At 47.7% G+C, this 22,983-nt stretch overlaps 1 protein-coding gene and 1 long non-coding RNA gene across 2 annotated transcripts in view; one reads left to right on the top strand and one right to left on the bottom strand.

Moving 5' to 3' along the window:
• Positions 1 to 6,625: 6,625 nt before the first annotated feature.
• LOC133510540 (uncharacterized) overlaps positions 6,626 to 22,983 on the bottom strand; it is a 28,814-nt gene continuing 12,456 nt past the window's right edge. Inside the window, exons 3-4 of the long non-coding RNA XR_009797636.1 lie at positions 16,029 to 16,325; positions 6,626 to 6,794 (exon numbers count right to left, since the gene is read on the bottom strand). This is a non-coding gene — a long non-coding RNA (uncharacterized LOC133510540). The remainder of the gene's footprint in view (positions 6,795 to 16,028; positions 16,326 to 22,983) is intronic.
• LOC133510539 (histamine H3 receptor) lies at positions 7,588 to 22,939 on the top strand. Its single transcript, XM_061838576.1, has 3 exons — positions 7,588 to 15,617; positions 16,115 to 16,281; positions 21,283 to 22,939. Exons 1-3 carry the CDS (start codon positions 15,374 to 15,376, stop codon positions 22,021 to 22,023), a joined length of 1,152 nt encoding a protein of 383 aa, XP_061694560.1. The 5' UTR covers positions 7,588 to 15,373; the 3' UTR covers positions 22,024 to 22,939.

Genomic DNA, 22,983 nt, shown 5'->3' on the forward strand with positions numbered 1-22,983 from the left:
TCTGCAAACGGATCTCGGCATTCCTTTTGGAGACACACAAAAAAAAAAGTCATTTAAACCGAGATTTGTCAATCTTGGGGCTGCACGCAAAGTGTCATTTCGACTAGAATCAGGCAGGATCTGGTTTTCGTGTGATCGAGGGACCGGGTGTCAGCTACTGGCCTGGAACGAGGCTAACAGTTAAAAAAAAAAAAAAAAACAAAAAAAAAAAGTCATTTAAACCGAGATTTGTCAATCTTGGGGCTGCACGCAAAGTGCCATTTCGACTAGAATCAGGCAGGATCTGGTTTTCGTGTGATCGAGGGACCGGGTGTCAGCTGCTGGCCTGGAACGAGGCTAACAGTTAAAAAAAAAAACAAAACAAAAAAAAAAGTCATTTAAACCGAGATTTGTCAATCTTGGGGCTGCACGCAAAGTGCCATTTCGACTAGAATCAGGCAGGATCTGGTTTTCGTGTGATCGAGGGACCGGGTGTCAGCTGCTGGCCTGGAACGAGGCTAACAGTTAAAAAAAAAAAACAAAACAAAAAAAAAAGTCATTTAAACCGAGATTTGTCAATCTTGGGGCTGCACGCAAAGTGTAATTTCGACTAGAATCAGGCAGGATCTGGTTTTCGTGTGATCGAGGGACCGGGTGTCAGCTGCTGGCCTGGAACGAGGCTAACAGTTAAAAAAAAAAAAAACAAAACAAAAAAAACCACGATGTGACAACCCCTCCCCCCCCCAAAAAGGGAGGATTTAATGCCACGAGATCAAATCTAGCGCCTGGAAATGTTAGATGTTGCAAGTGTTTGTCCGTGCGCCTACTGAGCAAGTAAAAACTTCCTGTTGCTACACCGGACCGAGCATAACCGTCAAACCTTTGAGTACAAATTAGATCCTGAAGTACCCATAAAAAAAAAAAAAAAAAAAAAAAATCTACACATACGATTTCAACTTTTTTTTGTCCTCACCTTGCTCTGAATCCGCTTGAGCGCCCGAGTGCGGACCACGTCCGACGGCGTCTGCTCCGGAACGCAGCGCGCGTTCATTTCGAACACACGGCTGTGGGAATGCCAGGCGTGATGGAATTGGACTCACGCCGGTGTGTACCTTGCTTGTTTGTGACGGCGGGGAAGGCCCCGCTTCCAAGCAGCCCGACGACGCGCTGCTCGTGCCCCCTGCGGGCGGCGCGGTGTAAGGGGGTGTCGCCCAGCCCATCCTTGCGGTGCACGTCCGCCGCTTCCTTTCCGTCGAGCTGAGAAACACGACAAAACCGATTGACCGCATCTTTTTGGGGCCTACGTAGACTTTGCAAATATTATAATGTTATTAGGATTATTTCAATGAATCACAATGGTGCCAAAAGATCAAACATTCAAACATTTTTAAAAACTAAACCCCCAAATTCACTATCCCTCGAATTATATTTTTTTTTTTAAATGAAAAAAATTCGGAAAATTATTTAGAAACCAGGCAGAGATTTGTGAATGAAATTATTAATTTCTCAACTTTTCTTTCCTTATTCTATTTTATTGAGATGACCCTGTATTTTCATCTCAATAGATATTGAATTCATGTAATATTTGATCTTATTTAAGTACAAAAGTGGGGTAAAATATTTTAAACACTTGCTAGTGTGCTGGAGTAATGTTCAGCAACTACAAAAGTGAGCATATTGTAAAATTCACATTTCCCTGTGCGATAATTCAGAATCCCCCATTTGCAGTTGTTCAATTTTTCCCGACTCGGAAATGTTCCTGCCAATACTTGTGATAATCTGAGTGAATGGGAACGTATTGTATTACAGTACTTCCGCATACTGCAGTCACTCACATTTGAAAAATGTACGGGTGTGGTCAGTCATGCCCGCAGATATGAAGTTAAGGGTGTGGTCCACCAGTCATGCCCGCAGATATGAAGTTGCAGTGTGTTTGTCTGTCTTTTTGTAATTATGAGTGTACCCCTTTAAGAGCAGAGGGGGGCGGTGTCAGGTAAACTAGGAAGTAGAAGAAGGCTGAGAAGCAGCTCGTTGTTAGAGACCGTGTGCTTCCGTGTTAAAAAAAAAAAAAAAAGACTTCGGGCTCACTGCTCTGGATCGGTTTTTGTGTGCGACAAGTGCGCAATAGCTTAGAGGGTCAAGACTACACAAAATACATGACGTCTTTCGATATCTATGTATTTCTAGTCGAAACAAATTTTACGCACGGGATTTTTCGTGCTCGACTGTGCAAATTTATGAGTGTGATGGAGAATACGTCCCCGACAAATCACAGTGACTGATACACTGCATTTATTTTTCTACTGCTTACGGCAACTGCCGTCGAGCAAGCGCCGGGATGCACTTCGGGCTTGTTGCCGGCCGATCACAGGCCACATGCATAAGTACACAGGCGCTCACGCTCAATTGGGAGTCTTGTTTTTTGGACTTTGGAGGATGCCGTAGCGCCCGGAACGTTCAAAGTCAACGTCGAAAGGCCGGAGCCCAGATTCAAATCCGGAACCCGTGACCGTGAGGCCGGTGTGCTAACCACCTGTGCCGCCAACTCCCGAAACCTTGACACTTACTACGTCGGAGAGAGCCGTGACGTCGCCGTCTCTGGCGGCGTCCAGCAGGCTCCCCTCTCGCCGCCTCGCCTCCATTCTTTCGGCAGCTGAAGGACGCAAACAAATACCTGCATCACGATAAGCGCAAGGCCAGTCAAACGGGCTCCGGCCCGATCCATATCGTCATACCCTCGAGCACGGTCACGATTTCATCGTCCTCCGTGACATCTTTCGGGGTCTGCGCCGCGCCCTTGGCGACGGCGGCAGAGGCGTCGCAACGCAGCAGCAGCAGAACGATCTCCTGAGGGGGAACGACACCAGGGAAAGCCCAACAGAACTTCTGAAGTCCAACATGGCCGGGCAACGAATGGACTTTTCTTGTGGCTGTCAATAATGTTGACTATTCGGACGGGAACGACGCCGAGTCTGACGAATCGGAGGCCTGCGCGCAGGACGGAAGTGCGCAAACAAAGAAGGAGCGAGCTCCGAGGGCCTTTCTTTACGCACTTATGTCCCGTGCGTGCGCCTCCAAGTGGCCCTCCGAATATTCAACATTATTGACAGCCACAGGTTCGAATCTGTATGGACATATTCCTCCGTCTTCCAGATCGACCGATACTTCTATTTCTTCATCGGATGAGGATGGATCCGAGAAATCAGCGCTGACAATAGTCAGGAACGCAACCGAGCCTCAGGTTGAGCACACGACACGTCACATTGCACGCGTAGGTCATGTGACTCGCCAAAACGTCATCGACCGGGAACGTTCAAAATTGCCGACATAAACAACCTTAAATCTTTCATTGAAAGTTACAGTACCAATGACATGACCTATCTGCTACATCATTTTTAATGAGTGGACTTCCCCTTTAACTTTCTTTTCCTGAAAAAAATTGCACTTCACTTTTGGCAGGGATGAAATTTCACAGCCGAGCATCTGGCGAGTGCTCGTCACGATTTACAGGAAGTGTCCTAATAAAGATGAAGCATGTATCGACAAGTCCAAAACAGAATAAGACGCCTACTTGGAAAGCGAGAATTGGTATCGGTAGCTTACTTTAGGTGCATTACTTTCAGGGAAACGTTTTAACGGACAAAATGTTGCACGGTGATTATTTGTGGCATATCTAAGGCTTAATGCTGTACTATTAGGACAGGGAATTCTAAACATTTGGAGGATCACACCCAATTGGTTGCTGGTGAACTTGACCTCTCGGGTGACCTTTCGGGGTTCACCTTTCTTCCAGCGCTGGCGGCTTTGTGCAGGGGGGTGTCGCCAGTGTGGTCCTGCAAGTTCACGTCAGCACCTGCCTGAAAATACAAAATGCTGAGCAAAAAGGGGTGACGGGGTGACGCCCCCCCCCCCCCCCCACACACACACACAAATGAAACCTTACTTTTAGTAGCTGGTCCACGACATCCCTGTTTCCATGGTAACACGCCAGGTGGAGCGAAGTCCACGCGGAGGTGCTTTTGAATTTTGCTGGGGGATAAACAAGACTTAGAAGTGCACTTACGGAGGCGCAAGGACGAGTGACAGTGAATAGAAATGAAATGAAATGAATTGAATTGGACTTGCATCGACTGCTGCAATTGAAAGAGGTGATTTGCGCGATCCGCGCCCGCAGCAGCCGCCGCCGAACGCCCGAGCGGCGGCCGTCTTTGGGCGACTCGGGGGGGCTGCTGCTCGTCCTCCATGGCCGCGCTCGGAACCGACGTGGACTCGTCAAACGAGCGGAAACACGCAGAACTTCGCCGTCGAGCAGGTTGCACACGCCAAGCTGTCAATCATCTCTTCGGGCAAATTACCTGGCGACGTTAGCTCCCGTTTGTTGGCATGTTGGCTTAAAATATGAACGATAGTATCCGGACAAAAATCATACATTTGCGAATTACATACATCGACATCGGTGGACTTATACCTGGTCGAGAGAAGGCAAGATTGGCCAAACTTGAGCGGCCCAATCAGCTCACAGCTGCGGCCAGTGGTCACGTGACCGCCGAGGTCGCTCCAGTAATGTCACGTGAATCATCGCTCCGTTTCCTGAGCCGCTTATCCTCACGAGGGTCGCGGGAAGTGGCTGGAGCCAGTCCCAACTGGCAGGAGGCAGAGAACCCCCAGAACCGGTTGGTAGCCAGTCTCAGTTGAAGGATTTTTTTGGGGAAGGGGTACTCGAAGTTTCCGTCATCAATGTGAATTTGATTCGAAATGAGATTTGGACCTAAAGGGACGAAATATGTCTCGTAAATTTGACGCACCGCAAAGAAGCGCGCTGTCAACAGGCGTGCCTCATTTGAACGAATAAACAGATCGCCAGATATGTAAAATGATGGCTCCGAAATTGTGAAAAATCGAAACCTGAATGGGTTGAATGCACACCCCGCTGAACTTTGTCTGCCGGCCCTGACCGTTTTACGTACTACGGAAGTGTATTACTGCCACACCCCCCCAAAAAAAAAAAAAAAACGGTCACATAATTATAATATAATATAATATAATGTCAAACCTATCACATAATTATGTGAAACGTTTCACAGTTAGAAGTGTATTACTGCCACACCAAAAAAAAGTCACATATTATGTGACTTATGTGAAACGTTTCACATAATTTTGTGATAAGTTTCACATGATAATAATTCAGATAATTATGTATAACATATCACATAATGATGTGACTTATGTGAAACGTTTCACATCATTATGTGATAAGTTTCACATGATAATAATTCACATAAAATGTGAAACGTTTCACATAATAATGAGTCACATAATGATGTGAAACGTTTCACATCATTATGTGATACGTTTCACATAATAATAAGTCACATAATTATGTGAAACGTTTCACGTAATTATGTAAAATGTATCACATAATTAAGTGAATTATGTGATACGTTTTATATAATTATGTGAAACGCAATATTTTTTTTTTTGGGTGTGCCAGTAACACGTTTCCGTAACAACCAGATTGGGGAGCAGTTTTGTTTTTTAAATCAGTCTAATCAGAAAAGTCACTCCAGATCTTAATTTTTGCGAGACATCTGACAATTGTGTTTTTTGTTTTTGTGCTGGCTTTGACCATAAAAACTGAAATTCGTCCCAATTATCGATATGCACGTGACCCGATTTGGCTTCCTCCCGCCCGGGTGTTACTACTGAAGAGGCGCTCGACTCCCTCCTCCGTCTTTCTACCCGCGCACGTCAGGTCAGATAAAGTGCGGCATTCTGCGAAGAAAACACTCCAACGGTTTCCTTTTAAATGTCAGCCGGTGAACGCGTGGTAAGGGGTCGCCTGTTACTTTACAAACACGAACGGAGGGATGGGCGACGGCTTCTGAAAACAGACTAATGGCTTTTTTTTTACAGGGAAGCCAATCTTTTCATCTGATCTCGTCGTAATCATTTTCGCAGCCTTTTATGTTCTTCCTTTGGTCCGCTCCGTCTTCCGCTGCCCTTTCTGGAAAACATCAACGAACGATTGGCTTCATGTTAGGCCGCGCGGCGAACAAGTGGCTAGCACAGCCACCGGAAGGTTCTGAGTTTGGGGTTTGAAATCCAGGCTGAGCCCATTCTGAGTGGCACTTGTATGTCCTCCCTGTGCTCGGGCAGGTTTTCCCAAGTATAGATACTTTTCATTGACGTCACGCCGACCCACGTGTTTTTTTTTTGTTGACGACGCCATTTTGGACGGAAAGATCGTGGCGACATATCGCGGCTCGGAAGCGATGAGTGTGTACTGTAATGTTTTGCCCACGGTTTGATCTTTTATCTTGAAAGTCCTTTGACAGACCAACGCTGTAACCAGAGGCGATTGAGGCACTTGTGCTGGAGTGAGGAATAACGAGAGCGAGTATCGTCTCGTTATTATTAGATTGAGCAAGTGAGGTCGTGATTGTGATTGTGTCGACGTTAGTAGGGCGCGACGAGACAGGACGATAAAGAAGCGAGCTAGAGAGGTTGGCGGCAGGGGCAGCGAAATAAATATCACCCACGTTAAAAAGTACAGTTGGACTCACATCTACGTTATTCAATAACTCGACAGCAAGATCATAACATGGTGTCAGAGTGACGGTAGTATAACTGTGGACTCACGGGGGGGGGGGGGGTTGAACGAAGACGACGACGAAAGACCACGATGGAGGCGTTCGATGTTCCAAGCCCCAGGATGGACTGGGACTCATCCAATTTACCAGATGTGTGGCGGAGATTCAAGCAAGACGTCGAACTCGTGTTCACAGAGCTGAAGACGAAAAGTGCAGTTCCTCCTGCTGTGGATCGGGGACAAAGGAGGAGATACTGGACACTGACCGGAGACGAAGATAACTTGCTAAAAACTCATTACGAAAAATTCTCCGATTGCCTCACTCCCAAAGAAAAAAAGAACACATTTGCTGGATATCGATTTCACGAGAAGGCGCAAGCTAACTGTGAGTCATGTGAGCACTTTGTGACAGAACTCAAGCTGTTGGTTGAAGACTGTAACTACACAAACAGTGAGAAAATGGTCAGAGACCGCATACTTTTTCGCTACCAACGCACTGAGTGTGTGCGGAAAGTTACTCAGCGAGGGGTCGGCGCTCACGAGTATAGCCCGCTCCCACGGGTTAGCAAAAGTGCAGCTCAAGGCTATGGCTAGCGACAGCCACGAGGTTCACGTTATCCACCGCAAACATAGAAAACAAAATTTCTCTGCGGGTGTTAGTAGGCATATTGACAGCCCAAAGACCTCCGTAAAAATATGTAACAAGTGGAGGATAAACCACAGTAAATTAGCTGAATGCCCAGTGTAGGGATTTGCGAGTTTGGACCCTACGCGTGTTCACGAGTCGAGGAAGATATGACCAATGATCAGAAAAAGTTACCAGCAAATGGATTTATTCCAAAAGAATGTGCAGTACAGACGTCCGGGTCATATCTAGGTATCTGCCGCACACGAGACGTGTGTCTTCTGGCAGGATAGCCAAAGAAGAAGACAAAAGCTGCCCGGTAACACGAGGTTTTTATATGTATCGGTCCATGGTAGAAGTGGCTGCCCCCCCCCCCCCCCCCCCCCCGCAGTCAGATCCCGGGCCGGGATGGTAACTTTCCGCTCCTTGTCTGGTGTCGTTCGTGTCCACGGCAACGCCTGGGAGAGGAGTGTGGCGCCAGCCGGTTTTCTGCGTACAAAGATGGAGGACAACCACCGGCTCCACGACACATCCTTGTCTGATTAGCAAACAGGCAACACTTTATCCGTTGATTAAATGTATAAGGTCATATTTAAGCAAATAATGGAAGTGCAATAAAAGTAAAATAGTCTTCATCTGCAAAAGGTAAGCAATGCCTGAAGTGTCAAACCCCCCTTTTTTTTTTGTCTCTTCTTACAACCATAAGCCACACGATGAAAAGGCCGTAAGACGCTTATAAGCAAGCCGATATTCAAAAAAAGATCACTAAAAAAACGCGAGTTGTATTGTAGTTTTGCCGTCCAGTGGGCGTCGTAAACAAAAGCCATGTGACTCATGACGTCACGTGAAAAGTATCCATCGGGGATCTCCTCGCACGTTCCAAACATGCACGTCAGGGTCCTTGAAGACCCGTTGCGGACTTTGATCCATGCATATGCGTCAAATCAGGTCTGGGAAATGCGGGGGAGCAGCTCACTGGACGGGTTGCTGCTAATTAGCATGGCAATTATCGTAAGCCGTTTCACTTCTTGAGCAAAGGGGCCGGACGGCGAGTGCGTAATCCCCGGCAAAAGACAAGATAATGGAGGCAAAGCGACACCGCGCCACGCTTCGAAAGGAACCGGCCGATAGAATCCCCCGCGGGGACATTTAGCGACGGACAAGGGAGCCCGAGAGACCGCGAGACAGGGAGAGAGAAGAAAACGGTCGGACGACGACTCACGAATGCAAATGACCCCCGGAGGAAAGTTCGATGGGTCCGAAAATCAGTTTTCGGGCTGTCAAACTTCTCCGTTGGATCCCGGCAGGCTCCAACACATTTTTTTTGGACGCCTTCATCTCCGTGATGCATTTTGACGGCGCGCCGAGTTTGATAAGTGTGCAGTCCCGCTATCGCGTCGGGAGTCGTCCGTCACGTTCGAAATCAAGGATGCTCGGGACTTGCCGAATCTCACGGAATCAGAAAATACTTCACGTGCTCAGACGGTAAATAGACGTTGATGCTGCTGTGAGCAACAGGCAGCAGCATCAACGTCGATTAGAGAAAACTTACGCGATTGTTTTCAATTAGCTTCATCAACTCTCTTTGGACGAGTTCACCAAAATTCAATAACTCCACAATTAAAGTGAAGCTATGTGCTAAAGTTCCAGAATAATTTTCAACATTTAGATCACATTATTGAGAGGTAAGCGGGTTCACACGGTCTGCGGTCCCGAATAGCAATCTGGATAAAACACCGACGTGATTCATATCGGAAGGCAACGCGTTTCCCTGGCATTCATCTTCTCTAATTAAACGCTCGCGATCAATAATGTTGTTGTTCTTGCGAAAGCTCGCTCATCGCCGTGAGGAAACGAGGGGCGGAGTGCGGCGGTTGACGGATTCGTGAAAAATTGAACGGGCCTCACGTCAAGGCCCGGGCGGGCACACCCGCGGCACGTCTTAAGCCGGCTAAATGCCAGCGGCGGGAAACGGCGCAGCCGAAGTCTTCCGAGTTTGCGCGTGAACCGCCGTCAACCTTCACGGCAGGAAGCCCTCACACAGGTGACATTATTTACATGGCTCAAAATGAGATCACATTATTTTCAAAAAAAAAAAAAAAATAAAATAAAATAAAAATAGGTACAACTGTTGAGGTTTTTTGTGGCCCTTCTGCCCCTTCACAACGTACCATGACGTTATATCATAAGACTGTTTTGACATGTAATTTCGCATATCACTGTGAACATTTGACTTCATTAGCATTCACCAAATGTCCATCCATCCATTATCTTCGCCGCTTATCCTCACAAGGGTCACGCGAGTGCTGCAGCCTACCCCTTGAACTGGTTGCCAGCCAATCGCAGGGCACATCGAGACAAAACATCCGCACTCACAATCACACCTAGGGGCAATTTATAATATTTTTGGGAGGTGGGAGGAAACCGGAGTGCCCGAAGAAAAGCCACGCAGGAACGGGGAGGACACGCAAACTCCACACAGGCGGCGCCTGGATCGGACCCGGGTCCTCAGAACTGTGAGGCCGACGCTTTGCCAGCTTCTCCACCGAGCCTCATTAGCATTCACCAAATGTCAAGATCCCTGAAACACGGAACAAGGAAACGCGTCGAGCGCTCGACGCCGACGCATTTGGGCAGCGCTTAATTGCAGCCGTCATTTGGGCTGGTTAAGCACCCTATTATACTCGTGAGCAACATCCGGATGCAAACACTCGAGCGGCCAAATAATCGAATGCCGCAGCAGGCTCGGCGTAATCGACAACACGGCAGCCGTGTTGCGGAGTGTCCTTCATATTCAAATGACTCGCTTCTTTCCCAAACCCCGCTTGACTATTTGCTTTCTTGATTGATCTATTTTTAAAGGCTCCGCGTGTCCATCGGGAGCTATGAAGTCACGTCACACGCATTGAGCCTAATTGCACGCTCACTATGTTTTATTTGCGTTGTGAGTGTCAATCATAATTGGTGACGGGCAGATGAGGATGGCTTATTTTCCACGACGGGATGGTTTTCTGCCACCTCCGAGCGTCTTTCTTCCATCTTCGAACGAGTGGTATACTCCATGTCTCACTAAATGTTCGTTTTAGACCAAACGGCTGGACGAAATGTGCAAACGAAGGGCCCGGGGAGACACGGGTTTGGCTGACCAGCCGCAACTCCAACACCTGTTCTGAGTCAGCCTTACCGGTCTCCCTCTTTTTTTATTAGTTTCCCCAAAACAAAGGGTCACAAGATTACAAAATAAATGGAGGAACAGATGGCAATGCCAGCACAAAGCCGAATACTAAAGTAGACATTTCTTGGAAGCCGCGGCGTTGTCCGAAGAAACCTGCGAGAGATCAGAAGGTTTCTGATTTACAGCATGTTTGTGGTGCAAAGGGGGCGCATCACCCGTCAAGGTGTCGCTGGGTCTCGCAAAGAGAATGATTCGGGCAAGGGTGATATAAAGAAATGATAAAATAATAAATCCAACACTAACGCAGATCTTTAGGATCAATACCGATTCTTATTGAGGACATCGCGTTGTATTAGCTGCCATTAACCTAATTGGCAGGGGCGTGGCCGAGCCACTGATACTAATAGAAGACCTCTCTTTGGTTTTCTCTGTTTGTACATGGAGCAAATTAAGAAGAAAGGGCAAAATATTTTCCAGATAAGAAAGGTTTTGTGTTTCAGGTGTTACGAGCATGATTTTGTTTTCTTCCCCAAGGCTGCCGCAGCGGAGAGCACATCTGCCAGACAGTCGGGAGGCCCTGAGTTTGAATCTTGCCCCCTCCCGTGCTTGCGTGGGTTTTATCCGGTTTCCTCCTACGTCGCAGTAAAAGGCAGGACTTAAAACTGGCAATAGTTGCGGGCTCCAAGATCGGCTGGGAATACCAGGTCCTGTAAGCTTCTCTCCCCGGCTAAAATGCAGAGGGCTTGCGTCAGGAAGGGTATTCGGCGTAAAACTGTGCCCAAAAAAAAAACATGCGTTCATCTGAGATGACACGCTGTGGCAACACCAAATGGGACAAACCGAAAGGAACAGAAGAAGAAGAAGTTGTGGGCTCCAGCTCACAGGCAACCAAAACGAAGTGTGATGGAGGAACTGGATTGAAAGATCAGGTCCAGAATCAGTGTTTCATTTGCATCTCAAGAACAATGCAGGCTCCCTTTGAAGAGAAGAGCACCCAAATTCTGGCAGGTTTCAAAGAGGTGCACCGTGTCGAACTCGAAAAGCCATCACCCGCCTTCTGTACATAACAACATCCTGGCATTTCCCCCTTCAAAGGTCAACGCATTCAACGGGACGTGTAGCGAGAATTGGCTGGCGTGCAACAAAATGTGAGAACATGGATTCGTAGGCGGGATGCCGGTTTCGCCAACCGAACAACAAAAACCGACCCGCTACTGACCACCCCCAAATTGGAAGACGACGAAAAGGTGAATCATCTTCACTCAGCAAGACTCAATCACGAAAGACTGGAAAAGCTACAAATGGACAAAGGATGAAATGCAGCGATGCATATAAATGACCTTTTTTACGAGCACGAAGACAGGTTCCGCGGTCTGCTGTCCAATCTTCGATTCCAGACTTCAGCTCTCGTTCTTCTTTCTAAAGTTTTGACCTTTCTTGGACATTGTCTTGAAGTTCCAAACGTATATTTCTTCGCTTTGTGTCTTCAGGCTCCTCTTTCTGAAGTTTGGTAAAGAACGTGTGAGGTTAGCTAGTAAACGCTTTATAACATGCAGATGATTAGCCAGGAATACATTGATTTAATTTATAACTCACTAAAGTCCATCCATCCATCCATCCATTTTCTTAGCTGTTTATCCTCACAAGTGTCGCGGGAATGCTGGAGCCTATCCTCGTTGTCAATGGGCAGGAGGCGGGGTACACCCTGAACTGGTTGGCAGCCAATCACAGGGGACATCGAGACAAATAGCCCCACTCGAGTTCTCTACCTAATGTTGCATGTTTTTGGGGTGTGGGAGGAAACCGGAGTGCCTGGAGAAAAACCCAGACAGGCACGCCGGAGAACATGCAAACTCCACACGGGCTGAGCCAAGATCGAACCCGAGACCTCAGAACTGCGAGGCCAACGCTTTACCAAGTGATTCACCGTGCCGCAAACAACTGGCATAGAAAATGGACGCATTGTCGTCCCCGTGAAAAAGTATACACGCCGGCCTGAATTTTGTTTGCTCAATGTTCATTGTGAATAAAACGCGCAAACAATCATCTACGCTGTAAAGCGACAGGCGCGTTTTTCTTGTCGCGGCGCCCCCCCCGCGCCACAATGTCGGCGTGTCTTATTTGGGCGAAAATAACAGTAATTCTTGCGGGGCTCCTTCAGGGTCTGTAGTGTTTTTCATTTCTTTTGGACCTCAGCTGGGGGAATCGGAGAGAGTCAAAATGCAAATAAGGCAGCCAAAGCCTCCTGCAGAGAAACATTCAAAACGTGGGACTCGTGTGATGCCTTCCAAAATGAAATTTCTCATTTTTAAACCGCAGATGATGCTGGAATCATCTAACAGTTACAAATCCCCCTATTGTGGAACTAATATAGCTTATCTTACGTTATCGACAATTGTTTTGGACTCCAGCTTGCTCCCGTGGTCACGTCGTGCATATTCTGGTTATTATGCTGCCCGCGTGTGTGTGTACGTGTCCGCGTTCAGAGGAAGGAATCGCGATTGAATTGTGCGGGCCATCTGGGAGCTCGGTATGAAGTCTTTGTGAACGGTTTTCAGCGGGGAAAAGGCGGATCACACACGGCTCGATGGCCGCGTCGTCTCGGCCGATTCGCGGCGAGGGAAATTGCGTGCCCCTATCTCGCCGCGCAAAACCCGGCTAATAATTTGCTTTGCTCTCGCGAAATCTCCGTTCGTGGAGCCAGGTGCATAACTAATTCACTCTGGCGATATCCGTTATTAACTCGGGTTTCCATGGCGTCGCCACGACAGCCGTAGGTGCGCGGCCCGCCGATCGCAGATAATTAGCCTGATCGTCGGAATAAAGGTTAATGTGGGACTCTGGAAAGAGTAAAAGACATTATTTCACTGCGGCCTCGCTAATGCTGGAGTCTGCCGTGCCACGTGGCTGCAACGAGGCCGATCTCGTCACAAACAGAAGTCGGAAAAGTCGTTGTTTTTAGGCAAAGAAAGAAAAGATGTGAAATGAAAAGACTAAAGGAAGGAAGGCAGGAAGGCAGACAGAGTTCAAGAAGGAAAGGGAATAAAAAAAAAAGGTCTGAGGTGGAAGCAATATAGTAGGAGAGGAAAACAAACAGGTCGAAGTGGTAGGAGTAAAGCTGTAAGGATGAATGAATAAAAAGATTTAAAGACAGAAAGAAGTGTCTGAGGATGGTGTGAGGAGGAGGGAAGGAAGGAAAGGAAAAAAAATGTCAGGAAAAAAAGCAGGTTTGAAGGGCAAAAGGCAAGGAAAAGATCAGAAAGGAAAGGCACGGGGCCGGACCCAAACGCAGGACTCCGAGGCAAGGGCATGATCTTAAGAATAGTTTTATTTCATGAAGAAGTCGTACACAGCTGAGCAGCCCAGAAAGGCAGAGGCACAAAAACACGAGGTTAGAGGAAAGGTCCAAAAACGTGACACGAGGTCCGATGACTGTGAGGCAAAATAAGAAACATGACAAGACGTGGTCAAGCTAAAAGGCCACAGACTCGCTGTGACAAAAGGATTGCTCTACACTAACTTACGCTATCTTAGAATCCCAGAACGCAGTGAAGCATGCGCAACCGACTGGCCGATGCCGGTGACACATTCACCACTTAAGTACTTGGTCAATTCGGGTCCCGAATGCAACACGGCTGTGACGGCTGTCAGAGGTGGCACCGCCCAGGGCAGCGGCCTGGCCACGCTCCTCACAGGAAGTGTCGCCCACGGCCGTGCCCATGACAGGAAGGAACAAAAAAGCCCAACAAAGGCAGAACGGGAGCTAAAGGTGAAAGAAGGAAATGAAGGAAAAGATGCCAAGAGGAAAATCCAAATGCAAAACACTCAGATTCTCATATAATGTTCGTGTACAGAATATACCGTCCATATATTTATGGAAGTTGGTCTCGTTTCTGAACGGTCAAATTCACAGCAAGTGCTCGATGCAGACAAATTTCCAAGGACCTCCATTTTTTTTTTTTTTAGCCTTTCTGTAACTCTTCCAGCCTCTCGCTGTGTCGCAACTTCCTGATGACTCCGACGTTCATCTCAGGGGCAACGTCCATCGCAATGGACACCATGGAGAGAACTATGAAATTACCAGTTTTAATTCAATCAACAAATGTTTTTTTTTTTTTTTGGTCCATTCATGCATCAAAGATCTGTCCTGAATTCTGCCATTTCTTTCTTTTTTTCTGTGTAAAATACTGAACCAGTTGGACGTGCGTTCAAAAGTTATTTTTGTACATGTAGAACAATGAATGTCATGTCATTGTCCAAGCCGCTTCTCCTCACAAGGGTTGCAGGAAAGCTGGAGCTTATCCCAGCTAGCTTCGGGCGAAAAGCCGACGACACCCCGAACTGGTCGCACAGTTAGTCGCAGGGCAGATATCGACACCACCGCTGAGCGGGAATCGATCCCACGCGGGCAGGGATATGTACCACTCCACCATCAGTGACTGAATCTATTATTTAAAAAAATATTTTCACCGATAGCATGAATGTGAACGAAAAGATATAGTCGTCAGCTTACTGACAGTAACTACTGTATTATTATGGCCACGAAAAAAAAACAAAACAGTTTATTATAACTCAATTAGCCACTAGGGTTCCCCCGCAAATTTCTTCTCTGAATCCATGTAAAATTGGCTTTAAGTGAATAAACCAGATGTCGAAAATACACATCAAATGACCAAAAAAAAAAAAAAAATACATTTCCACATCTGCGATTGTCCCGAAAAGCGATCGTGCGTGGACAGTGCGGAATAATTCAAATAGTCGGTGATGAGCGTGACGCCACTTTGTTGACGCTCCCTCGCTGAGTCATCCCGTGGCAAAGGAGCGACCGCTGGGAGCAAAGCGGACCGGACCGGACCGGACCGTCTGCCGCGACGCAAAGAGAACAACTTCGGCTCGCCAGTCGAGGATGTTCGACCGTGGGACGGCGGCAGCAGCAGCAGCAGCAGCAGCAGCAGCGCCCCCGTCGCATGCGCCCGACCGTCAGTTGTGAGGCAGGAGCGCCCCCATGGAGCAGCACACCCAGCCCAACTCCAGCGGGCGTCACGCCGACGACGGCCCGGCCAGAGTGCGCAACGACCCGGCGTTTTCGGGACCGGTCTTCGCCGTTCTCATGCTGATGATGCTGACTTTGGTGGTCGTGACGGTTCTGGGCAACGCGCTGGTCATGTTCGCCTTCAAAGTGGACAAGAGTTTGAGGAGGCAATGCAATTATTACTTCCTCAATCTGGCGATATCGGATTTTCTTGTCGGTACGTCCGCCTGCCGTAGACAGAAAAGTCAACACGCAACGGTAATCTTGTACTGTTCCAAATTGGAGACCCTGAAATTTGATAACTTTTGTTGTTGTTGTCCCCCCCCCCCCCCACCACCACCCCCCAGAAGTGGCACCTCATTGAGGAAAAAAAATGAAAAAATAAATCCAAAATGTTTTTGTACAGTGATTTTGGGGTCGAATTTCTATTTGTACGTACAGAAAATGGTCGGACTTTGAAGTGTGCGTGCCGTCATGGTCGGTTTATTTGTATTAACTTGGTTCTAATCTTTCAAAATGGTGTTTTCCGCTCTTATTGCTGCATCTGATTTTGTCGGGAAGCATATTTGAACAAAACTTTTGCAGTCAAACTGAATGCGTTGCGTTATAATGTTCGTACTCTGCTCACATAAGCGTAAGCGTCGGTCGTCGGGTCCAGACCAAGAATCCCTCAGGGATTCCTTCATTCATTTGATTCTGTTCCGTTCTATCCAGGAGCGTTCTGCATCCCCGTGTACATCCCTTACATCCTGCGTGGCCGCTGGACGCTGGGCAGGGGGCTGTGCAAGCTGTGGCTGGTCACGGACTACCTGCTGTGCTCCGCGTCCGTCTTCAGCATCGTCCTCATCAGCTACGACCGCTTCCTGTCCGTCACCAGAGCGGTGAGCGCAGCGCCGCCTTCCTGTGGTCCGTGCCGGTTGCCTTGCTAAAAAAAAAAAAAATAATAATAATAATAAGTGCCTTAAAGAGTACTTCACATTTGTGTTAGCCGTGATTAATAATAATAAAAATAAAGGAAATGTATAATTCGAATGCGGGAAGCCGGTAAAGCGTTGGCCTCACAGTTCTGAGGTCCCGGGTTCAATCCCGGATCCTCCCCCGCACCTGCGTGGGTTTTCTCCGGGTGGGCGCTCCGGTTTCCTCCCACATCCCAAAAACATGCACCATTAATTGTACACTCTAAATTGCCCGTAGGTGTGATTGTGACTGTTGTCTGTCTCGATGTAACCTGCGACTGGCTGGCGACCCGTTCAGGGTGCACGTTGACACCTGAGATAGGGTCCAGCTCTCCCCGCGGCCCTTGTGAGGATAAGCGAGAAAAAAAAGGACGGATGGATAATTCAAATGCGTAACATTTGGAATTTGCCCAACGCTTTCAGGAAAATCTTGCCCGAAAAGTCGCCGTACACGATGCCACCAAAAGAGAGACAGTGTCACTTCAACATACTTCCTTGACACCAACTGGCATTCAGACAAGGCTTTGGCAGCACGTTGTGGTACTTGAGGGCGTTTCAAAAAGAAAAATGCAACTTTTTCAGCAAAGAGCTGGGGACATAAAAAAGCTGAAGGCCGCTTTATACTCGGGCGGTCGCCAACGGGCGCATTGCATCACGCGACCTCCGCGTAGCTTGTCGCACAAACGTCCCAAAAAAAAAGTCACTGCGCAGAGATCATCTCTCGCGATTGGTCCGTTTTCGTCACATGCTGCGATGACGTACTGACCACTCCAATAAGGATCCGCTTACCACATACGCTGCCACCTTCTCGATCGATTTCGCGGCATAATTGAATACATAATCGGGTCGTTTATGCGGACTCGCTTACACGGTCGCCATTGTTGTCGCTGCATGACTTGTTGCCAAAAGCAAAATAAAAATGACCAAAATGTGCTGAGGAAGCCCCACCCCAGGGTGGTTTTGCCCCCGTCGGTGCCGCTAATCCTCACTGCGTGGGACCAGCCGCCTCCTTTCCACCCGGCGACATCTCGCCATCTGCCATGGATTGTTGGCTCCTGCTCAACTTTCTTGGATTCCTTCTACCGCGGTCACCTCCCATCCGGCTTCGGTTAGCTGCTCGGCTATCAACGCCGTCTTACGCATGAAAGTTGTCGCGGTTTGCATTTGTGGCCCAGCAGGACCGTAAGAATTAAATACAGCTGCGCACATGTGGGAAAACATACTGCAAGTCAAAATGGAGTTGGCAACAACAAAATTGTGAAATATTTTGTATTTTTTGAAGTAAATATGTCCTGGCAGCAGTTGCAGCTCTTATCAGGATAAAGCAAGTAATATCAAGTGCCCTGTGATTGGCTGGCAACCAGTCCAGGGTGTACCCCGCCTCCTGCTCGTTGACAGGTAGCACTACTCCCGCAACCCTTGTGAGGATAAGCGTCTAAGAAAACGGATGGAGATCATGTTCTGAGATTTGGTCTGATTCCAGCCTGAAAATTCTGATTTGATGATGCGAATCCCAATTTTAGTCCCCAACGATTCCTCCACGACGTCACTCATTTCTTACCGGAACATTTGTTTTAAATTTCGCACAAATCTGAACAGAATGTGTTCGGTCTGAAAGGTTTCAGCACGTTTACGTGGCGCTCATGGGCAAGTGCGTACAGTCCCTGGCTTCATTTTGGACCGGTCAGCGTGCCAGGGCAGCGGCGGGGGCGCTGACACCACCGCCGCCTCATTTTCCCAAATGTGCCCATCTGCCCAGGTTAAGCACGGCTGACCCGGCTCGGTTCCGTTCCACCCCCCTAATGAGACTCTGATGAAAAACAACTGGCTTTGCAAAAGAAAACACAGAAAAAGTACATAATGCTAAAATACATGCACACCAATTTGGCATTGATTACAATCTCCACCCACAATCATGAGACTCCTCCCCCAATTCGGGTCGGTGTCTACTGTAGTACCAAGATTGACCTGAGAGAGGCACTGTGGTCCCACAGTGGAAAAATTAAAGGACGAGTAGTTGGACAAAAAGAAAATCAAGAAGCTGGGCTCGGTATTATCTATTTTCTTAGCCACTTATCCTCACAAGGGTTCACAGGGAGCGCTGGATTCTATATCAGCTGTCAACGGGCAGGAGGCGGGGAACACCCTTGACTTGTTGCCAGCCAATCGCAGGTCACATGGAGACAAACAGCAGCACTCACGATCACACCGTTTGGCAATTTACGGTGTCCAATTATTGTTGCATGTTCTTAGGATGTAGGAGGAAACCAGAATGCCTGGAGAAAACCCACGTAGGCACGGAGAGAACATGAAAACTCCACGCAGGCGGCGGTATTGAACCCGGGACCTCAGAACCGTGAGGCCAACACTTACCAGCTGAGCCCACCGTGCCAGTGTGACGGTCTGAGCACTGCCGGTGCTGGAAAGTCTCCTTGTGATTAACGCGCATATTTTGTAGACTTCCGGCCAGTCTGAAACATCCCCGTCCGCGCTACAACACGCCCCGTTTGACAACAAGTGTTCATGTCCGCTATGGACGTCTCAGAAAGATGAACACAGCAAACGTACATATGCGTGAATATCTTAACTTTTTTTTTTTTTTTCAAAGGTTAGGATATGACGTATATTAGCTCCCTCTATGTAGAAGAAGGGGAACTATGAGACCGGGGGATTTCCCAGTAAGAGTCTGCAGCGTACCCAGAGTTCCCCTGTTAGTAACGCATACGCATTCATCACAAGGAGACTTTTCAGCACGGGGCGTGGGGGGGGGGGAGCGCTCAGACCGTCACACCGGGCTAAGCATTAGCTTCTTGTAACTACGTTGACGTTACAATTACCGAGTCTGAAGCTCATCTGTGTTTAGTGTGCACCTCAATATTTGTGATTGTAAAGATTCAACAGGTTTAACATTTATGGTTGACGCTTTGACCGTTTTCCGAGCAGATCGATAACAACCCACACACCCACAGATAACTTTGACTTCTCGCAGTTGATAATGGATCACGGACGAAAATAAACGTAAACCTTCACCGAGATCTCCGTCGAATTTTCACGGCACTGCCACGACTGAAGGCGGTACCAAAAAATTGGCCGGCGTGTGTGGACTCCGCTTCAAACGTTTTCCCATTTGCCCGCTGATGCTTTTTTTTACTTGTCCGTGCGCATGAAGCGCCTCGCTGGTTCCGCGCCAAAATGGGCCGAAGCCTGGCGCCGGAGACAAAGGCGGCGTTCTCTTTCCTTTCACGGGCAAACACTTTACATCAGAGCGATGAATACAAACAACACCAGAAAGAGAGCGAGCTTGAGGGTCTTCTTTAATTAGCCAGCTTTGATCATCGAGGTCGTCCTCCCGACGTGAGGAGATCAATCGCCGGAAGAAGCGGGCCGCCGGCGGCCCGATCAGCCTTCGTTTGAAAGCCCCCCCCAACCCCGTCTCTGTGAGCGCTGACAGACAAAAGGTCTTCAGCAGTGACACGACAAAGTGCATCTTTGAAACTCAAAGATGGAGTCAAATGCAGATGCCGATTCCCGTTTAGAGGTTTGGACGGAGGTCAGCACGCTGGCAAGCGTTCGCTACACTTACCTGTTGCTAAGCGACAGATGAACACAAATGATGGACTCTGTTAAGAGGTGGCGATGAATTCACATTTCAACCATTTTACGATTCTTTTACTTGTGTGAATTTTATTCAAAGTACAGCAGAACCTCAGATTTCCAACACAATTCGTTCTCGTGAAGTGTTTCAAGTTGGATTTGTTCAACCTTTGAATCCCCCCCCACATAGGGAACCGCCCTTGTGCGCGTTTGGCATCGCTCGGCTTAACTCGGCTTCCCGCCCGAACACAAGTTAAACTCCGAGAAACGGGTCAAACTCAGGACCATATTTGATTTGATATTTCTATGGTCGAACTCAGATTCGTACGACTCCTCAGTCGTTTGAATTCCGAGGTCATACTGTACATGAAAAGTACTTTTTCAGTCCCTTAAAGTAAGACATTGGACTGCTGTTGTATTGAAGAATACAATAAAATGTAGCTTTTCGTACCGAAATACGTCACCCTGCAGGGAAATAAAGTTTACATTTCATCGATGATATTTTCAGCTTTTATCTTGAAGTTGGCCATGGACCAAAGTGCCACCGCTTTATGAAGCCATTAACCAGGGGTACCCAGACTTTTTTTTACCCCAAGATCTACTTTTCAAACGGCCAGCCTCTCGTGAGCTACCGACGACGGGCGTGTTATGTTGCCTCCTATATTTAAAGTACAGAATTAGCTTTTCGTGCACTGTATTGTCTGTGCTTTAATCCTGGATCAGGCTGTGTCGAGGTGGAATTTGAAAATGACACACCATCTCATCCTGCACTTTCTACTTTAGCTTCAGACCAGACCTTTTCCCACTGGGAAAAGAGAAAATCTCGTCCAGTTTAACCACTTTTTTTTTCTCGATTATTTACATACTGCGACAGTCATTGCATCTTAAAACAACAGCATTTCTTTTTTAACTTTCTCCTTTAATATTGAAAGTAAACATCAGCAGCATGTCTAGGTCGTCTATGCTCTACGTTGCCCAGACTGTGTTGCTAACTAAAGCAGCGGTCGTGAACGCTGTCATTATAAAACACATTGATGGGCTGTGTAAGTACTGTAACATTTGTAATTATGAGTGTATGCCTTTTTTTTTTGGGGGGGGGGGGGTGTAAGGTAAAAATTCCCTGTGCTCAATGCATTTTGCACCCCTGCCTTTAAACTTATGTTCGCCCCCTCGTGGCTGGCTGACTTGGTTGCAGTCACTGGTGCAAATGAAGTGCTTCTCATAAGCAGCAGTGCCCACATTTTTTTTTTTTTTTTTTAAATGTGAAAATATTAAATGAAAACCCAGCAGCGACAAATGGACGGACGGTGTGATTTCTGCTCCTGTTCGCAGGTGAGCTACCGGGCCAGCCAGAGCAAAGCTCATCCGGCCATCATCAAGATGACCGCCGTGTGGGTTCTGGCCTTTGTCCTGTACAGCCCGGCCATCATTTTCTGGGAGCTGGCGGTGGGGCGAAGTCGGGTGCCGAAGGACGAGTGTTTCGCCGAATTCTATCACTCCTGGTACTTCCTCCTGTGCGCCTCCATGCTGGAGTTCTTCTCCCCTTTCATCTCGGTGGCTTTCTTCAACCTCAGCATTTATCTGAACATACGCCGGCGGAGGCTCCGCTGCAGGGAGGCCCGGCTCAACCTTCAGCCGAACGAACCGGCGTCGACTCAAGGGGACGGTCCCCCCCAGACCAGGGGGAAACTGGCCGCGAAGGGCTCTCTCCGCTCCCCCGCCTCCTCTCCCAATTTGGGTAAAGTCGATCCGGCGAGCAGCAGGACGGCGCAGCCTAACCGTCTGTCCAGAGATAAGAAAATTGCTAAGTCGTTGGCCATCATTGTGTGCGTGTTTGCCATCTGCTGGGCACCGTACACCCTACTGATGATCATCCGCGCCGCCTGCAGAGGGCGATGCATCCCGCATCATTGGTATGAGGTCACCTTCTGGCTCCTGTGGCTCAACTCTGCCATTAACCCTTTCCTCTACCCACTGTGTCACAGCAGTTTCCGCCGGGCCTTCGCTAAGATTCTGTGCCCGAAGCGGCGGACGGCGACTCCCCCGTTAGCCGTCCTTCGAGCGGCCCAGTGACCGTCACTCGCTCCCCCGCTTCACTGCCCAAACTGTCAAATATTGCAAACGTAATTGTTAAATGATGGTCTTGCGTGTGTGTGTGTGTGTGCGCGCTATTATTTATTGTGCTGTCCCCAACACAATTTATGTTCTTCCGAACGCTGAATGTCTGAAATGTTTACAGTTGCTAAGCCAGGTGCCAAGTGTTGAACGTACGCAAGCTGCAATAAACTGCTTATTCTGTGTTGACTGGTATACAAAAGACCAAACTCTAGAGTAGGAGCGTATTTATTCTTTGAAATTATTGTTTGCATAAACGATCAACGTTGCTGTGACTGTCACGTTTACCAAAAAACAAAAAAACAAAAAAAAAAAAACAGATTGATGTAAAATCTACGTCGGATGCAATCATGCTCCAAAAATGAGACTTTCTCCTTGCTGTCACCTTTTACTGCTATGAGCGACTGCATTGTACAGTACAACAGTGGCTGGATATCCTCATACTGTAATACAGAAATATTTTATCAATTCAATTGCAACATCAATTCTGTTTACATTCCGCACGATAAAAAAAATTAGTCGTGGGAAGAGATTTAGAGCGCAAAATAATGTTTACAACTACGACGATACTGTGCTATTTATTACGGTGTTGAGGGAGGGCGGGGGGTGTTTAATTGTCGGTGCCACTAGATGTCGCCATCCCCCTTTGCAGCTTTTATTCGTGTGGTTCGCTCCACAGCTTCCAAGCTTTGTTGACCCAATTTGCTCTCCGACTGGCTGCAGTGTCTGTCTTTGAATTAACACTTAAATGCAAAGTAATAAAGTATTTGTACTGATGTAGTGATTTTTACGGGTGTTCCTTGCATTCCCATCAGGAGTGTGTTTACAACCCCAACCCAAGAAATACAATAATGCTGTTATAGTCTTTAAAAGTGATTTTATATATATATATATATATATATATAAAGCAAAGACCTC

The sequence above is a fragment of the Syngnathoides biaculeatus genome, chromosome 13 (genome assembly GCF_019802595.1).
Source record: "Syngnathoides biaculeatus isolate LvHL_M chromosome 13, ASM1980259v1, whole genome shotgun sequence".
Classification (NCBI taxonomy): domain Eukaryota; kingdom Metazoa; phylum Chordata; class Actinopteri; order Syngnathiformes; family Syngnathidae; genus Syngnathoides; species Syngnathoides biaculeatus.